Source organism: Schistocerca piceifrons, chromosome 2, assembly GCF_021461385.2.
Source record: "Schistocerca piceifrons isolate TAMUIC-IGC-003096 chromosome 2, iqSchPice1.1, whole genome shotgun sequence".
Taxonomy (NCBI): Eukaryota; Metazoa; Arthropoda; class Insecta; order Orthoptera; family Acrididae; genus Schistocerca; species Schistocerca piceifrons.
In genome coordinates, this window is record NC_060139.1 from 203,590,240 (window position 1) to 203,596,239 (window position 6,000).

At 35.6% G+C, this 6,000-nt stretch overlaps 1 protein-coding gene across 1 annotated transcript in view; it reads left to right on the forward strand.

The window, feature by feature from the left end:
* Window positions 1-3,696, forward strand: part of LOC124774910 (adenylyl cyclase 78C-like) — a 723,787-nt gene extending 720,091 nt beyond the window's left edge. Inside the window, exon 22 of the mRNA XM_047249584.1 lies at window positions 126-3,696. Coding sequence (XP_047105540.1) covers window positions 126-493 — 368 coding nt within the window. The 3' untranslated portion in view covers window positions 494-3,696. The remainder of the gene's footprint in view (window positions 1-125) is intronic.
* Window positions 3,697-6,000: the final 2,304 nt, after the last annotated feature.

Genomic DNA, 6,000 nt, shown 5'->3' on the forward strand with positions numbered 1-6,000 from the left:
GATATCACAAATATATTTCATTCCAGAATTAAAGCAAATGGCTTGCATATTATGATTATATGTGCTAACATTTTAAGTTCATCCAGTGATGTTCACTGTATTGAAATTTTATTTTGTTAATACAGCAAGCAGCACTGCTGTTGGACGAGCACGATCTCAACAGCAGAAGAAGGATGGGAATAATATTGCTGGAGGTGGAATTGTTAATCGTTTTAATAACTACAGCAGTGTTAGATTATCAGGACGTCCAACATCAAATTCTGCTCACAGAAGTATGGGACGGGGTAGTGTGCGACAGCTATCGGTTGATCCCAATGCTATGCGTAACAACAGTGGTATTTTGTGGAGTTTACAACAGCAGCAGCATTCTTCTGCTCCACAAACCCCACTGGTTTCTGAACACAACCCTGCACAACAGAAACCAGCTTTTCCTTATGTTGAACCAAAACTTGTCACAAATGGCACCAAAGATCCTCCAACCATTCCTAGATGAGACTTGTAATTTTTGATGCCATGTCCTGGTATGTGCAAGAAATATGTGTGGTTAACTCTCCATCTCTATTTAGTTGTGGACTCCTGAGTCATTAATTACATCAAGAAAAACCATATACTGATGTTGCATACTTCTTGCTCTCGGAGTTCAGATAATGCCACTGGTCTGAGTTTGAAATGTAAAAAAGTAGAGATGATATATTTTTGTAGTATTTAAGTTTACAAAATAAATTTAGTACAAAACTTCTTGTGACACATTCTGAAATTTTACTTTTAAGGTATCTTTTCTTGTACTTGTGTAGACCTTTTGTAAGCACTTAATTTACTGTCTTTCCTTTCCACAGTACTTTTGTATATAGTTGACATTATTGTAAAAACATTGTATATACTTACTATATGTGGAATATATACATAATTGTTATGAGGAAACTTCCTGTTCAGATGGACAGTTTTGAATTATAAAAGGTAACACAATACAAAATGACAGTATATTTACATCATATTGTTTTGTATATACTCCTTGGTAAATGTACATAAGTTTTTGATAGTTGAACCACATTTTCTATTCATGTTTTGTATTTAATTTTTGTACTGTTTTTGACATCCCACAAAATATTTAAGACTTCCATTAGAATAAAGAGATAGGTTTGATACTTAAACAAATACATGTTGTTCAGTCTGAGTGAAAAAAAAGGTGCATTTACGGAAAGAGCAACAAATTAAAGTAATAATCCCATGCCTTGGAATCTTATACAATAAAGTATATGGAATTTACTGAAGAGAAAGGATTATGGAATTATATACAAAGCTGTACAATAAAAAATACAGGGGAAAGAACAAATGAGGTTAAACAAACAAGGCCAGTACAGATACAGGTGATGAATAAAAAGCAAATGATGATGAGACCACGAACAGAGAATATCTTTCCAGGCTTGAACTGCAGAGTAGCAGTGAACAAGATGGGATATGAAAAAGGAGAAAATCAAAAGTAGCATCAAAGCATATATGAATGCAATAGACATCAGCTGTGATGAGAAAGAGAAATAAAGAGAAAACTAGGGAACAAATTAGGTTGCTCTTTGGGCACTGGATCCAAGTTCAAAAAGGGAGAAGAACAAATCTGTATGTAACTATACTAATATTATTAATTCAGTTTTCTTACAGTAAAACAATTGCCGTATTTTACGGACTATAAGATGCTACGGACTGTAAGATGCCATAAACTATAAGATGCACCTTAATTTTGTAAGCATTTTTTTAAAATAACTACCATTTTTATTGTTAGATTGCAAGGTCATATTAAAAAAAAATACTTAACCCTAGAAATCGTTATCTCCTAGTTCTGGCCATTTTACATTCAGTCCTGTATTTGCACATTTAATCTTCTTCATTTTTTTTTCAGTTCTTCTTTACTAGCCTGCCAATTGAAAATGGTTTTCTTTCTGTTGGTGGAGGGTGGCTGAAATGCTCTGTTTCCATATTCTTTTGCTTATGCTTTTATTTTCAATTTATGGCCCCCATCATATGAACACCTTTTATTTTTTTTTCATTAGTAAGCTAGCTACTAAAAAAAATGTACTGTCACTGATAACACAAATCACTTCCAATTCAAGTTCACTGGCACTGTTGACTGTAGTGATGCATCATATGCTAGACAGGTCCCGGATTTGTGATGACAGGGTGGGAGGGAGACAGTGTTAGCATGCTTGTGACTCCCCGCAATTCATGTTCATCGGATTGGGGCACTGCTGCTGCCAGTTGAATCCAGTAATGCCAAATAGAGATAAGTTTTCTGCAGCATCAAAGACTGGCAGGAACTGTAAATCAAACACTGGAAAATCTTTGTATTAATTTCAAGTATAAGACATACCAGAATTTTGGAGGTTATTTTTCGAAGAAAAAATGTGTCTTATAGTCATTAAAATATTGTACGCATTCCTTTACCCATCTTTATCCAGCTGCAACCCCACAATTACAACTTATATGCAGACCCAGCATGAAACTGCTAACTTACGTTCTCCCTCCCTCATCACTAGCCAGCTCAGTGGCTCACAAAGAAAGAAGTCTAGGTAGAAATAAACAAACAAAAAATTGGGTGACTGCAGTAAAGTGTAGGAGATGGGCAGCTAAATTTGAATGAGAACAATAACTGCTATATCAAAACAACAGGATATGTAGGTAAGAGAGGACCTGCAAAACAGTAAGAAAAAAGGAATCCATATAATATAGATGTAAGAATAAAGAGATTACTGAGAAGTTTATGATAACAGCTCTACCAGACTTTTAAATTTTGTGATGATGTGATCACTTTGTAACCATTGCCTCCATAACTATTCTCTATATCTCATTGTAACTGTTGACTCCATAACTATTTTCTGTGACATATAAATGTGCAGTAGTGATCCATGTATAATATAGGACTGACTCATATTTCCGAAAATAACTTTTTATATGTCTTTATTTTCGCAAATGAAGTCATTGTTTGCAGCAAAACGTGTGTTGTACACTGATAATTGTTATTCTTTATCGGTTATCAGTATACTCTATAAACATTTACAGTGAGTAATCAGTAAACAGCAGCTACTTATCACTATGAGAAAAGCCCCAGCTTTTCGATTGTAGTGGCTTTTCATTAACTGTATGAAATGTTCAATCAGTACCTTCATAAGGATGAATAGAGTGTAGCAGTTTACATTCAATAATAATATACTGTTAAGACAGCCTATAGAAACAAATTGTGGCAGCTATTTCTCCTTGTTAATTTATACCATGACTTGGCCTGCATATTCGAACCGCCTTATTGTGACAGTTTCTAGAGAAATAGTGTATGAATAATGAAATAGACGAAATTTTCATGCTCTAACAAAAAGCAAAACTCCATGCAAAAGGTTTCTCTAAATCTACAGTAGTTGACTGTGAGTGTGTGGCAACTGAATAAAGTCATTGTGTACCACAAAATGCTTCCCAGAATAACATCATAGTTGTTTCCATTTATTATCAATGTATCAAAGTTTTATGGTCGTCAACAAAAAAAATTAAGAAGCTGCATTAAGTGTTGTAGTGAACAATAATGCACGCTAGGACAATATTGAGACAATAAAAGCTATTTCAGGGCTTGGTTGGAATGCCATTCCACTTCCTACTTACTGTCCTGATATTACTTCCTCATACTTCCCCCATTACTAATATATATCCTGTATTCTTTGAAGGATCACTATCAGTAATGAAGATGATTTTCAAACGTAATAGGGTGCCATCTTTAACTCTAAGCCAGCTAATTTGAGATATGAAACTGAGGCACTTCCCAAAAATTTGGAGAGATATCTAGATAAAGCAAGAAAATATATTGGTCATTAATTTATTTATACTGATTTGCTACATAAATATTTATTTCATTAGAAAATTTAGAGTGTTTGTATCTACACATTGTATAAAACTTATTATGTAATAACCAAGAAAAATCCTATATTGACTTACACAAAAGTTGCACAGTCGTAGTAACTTTCAGATATTTACTCTCCATTTAATGACATTTTTACTGTTGCCAGTATAGCTAACATTGCATGTAATGTGTCTCACAGCAAGGAGTCATGTCATGATTGGTGTGATTCTGGTTTTTGTACTGTGCACAGATTCAACTAATTACCACTGGGTGATTACACTAGTGAATGACACAAGCATATTTTGTAAATTGCCGAAGCACACCAGATGCAGCCCAGGGAATAATGGAGCATGCTTTCAACAGGTTCACGTCTGCAGAACATGGTCTCGCAGTCGTGTTCTCGCTTCCCAAGTACGGCGTCCTGGGTTCGATTCCCAGTGGGGTCAGGGATTTTCACCTGACTTGAGATGACTGTTTGTGCTACCCTCATCATTTCATCATCATTCGTGAAAGTGGCAAGATTTGACTGTGCAAAGGTTGGGAATTTGTACGTGCACTGATAACCACACAGTTGAGCATCCCACAAACCAAAGCATCATCATCATCATCATCATCATCATCATCATCATCAACAGGTTCACAGCAAGCATCTTAATCCTTAAGTTTACAAATACATATTGCACAATTTCAAACAAATGAAAATGACTTGCAGACACTAGACACATAATATGCACACATTGGATATGTGCATTCCCTAAGCATCCAGATGGACAACAAACTGAGGGGTAATCTGAATTTGAGCTTGACAAGAAAACTAACTCCTGTCTTCTTTAAACTTAGAAATTATCTCATTTATTGAGCTATATGACATAGTCTTTTATGGAAGTGCAGCTGAGCTCAGAGAAGCATTAATTCTATAGAAAGGTGCAGTAATAAGTTGTCAACTTGACATCCTGCAGAAGCCTTTTTAGGATCCTGTAATCTGTAATTGTATGCATGTTTCATACGGGAAGTAGGATTAACTATACAATTCACAACTAAAATACTAGAAGTAAAAATAATTTCAATGTATACAATTGCGATATAGGTTTCAGAATGGAGTTTTAAATTCTGCAGAAAACCTTATGACAGGTTGCTGCTAGATGTTGGGCAGGAAACTGAAAATCCCCAGATATTCAGAACAAAGTAAAAGGATACTGTATTAACCATCCCTACAATTTATCACAGTATTTGGTCTGATGAATGAAAATTCTGCTTAATTCTGTTCCTGACTTTACTGCAATGTAGACTGCTGACAGTGTAGTTACTTTGAAGTATCAGATAAAAACAGCAGCTCAACAAGTTAAGGTGAGGAGTAGTCTTTATTATAATCTATATTAATTTCACATTCATTGCTATTCAACTTAACACCACTCATCTCAATTCTGACTATCTCTACTATACTGTAACGAATCATTGACTACATAAAAATGAGCGTGTGTTTGAATGAAAAAAAACTTTGCATTGTGAACACTACAATACCCAATGACTGTTTGTCACATTACCAAACACTTTGCCTCGTTAGATATAATACACTTAACCTTACAATGGGTTGTGTTTTTTCTATGATGGTAAAGGGATAGTGCAGGCTCCCAAAAATGCCATCTGAGGCAGATACACTTATGACTTGGTGCAGCTGCACTGTGGGAAGTCCTTTGGCAGGTTGGTAGGCATATTTGCGATGTACTGATGTGGACATGAGAATCCAATGCATTACCCCACATTGTGAAAGCAAATGTGAAGGTCAGTCACAGCAGCAACTTCTGCAGGATGAGACAGGCTTTCTGGTCATGTTTGTGTAGGGTTCAGCATCAAGTAGAGGTGCTTGAGTCAACTCAGCACCCTTCCCTTCAGTTCCTGTTGACTGATTATCCATTGTGATGTCTAGGCAACACACAGTTCTGCTCCATTCCATTGCCTTTCTAGGAAAGTGAACATTCTGCGGGCACAGACAGCCATGTCTGCAAACAGTGCAAGCTACTTGCAATTAGGAATTGGTATCATAGTTGCAGTTTGATGAGATCCCATACTGGAATACTGTTAAGTTGAGAAGAGATGGATGATTGTTATTGACCACTGATTTAAAG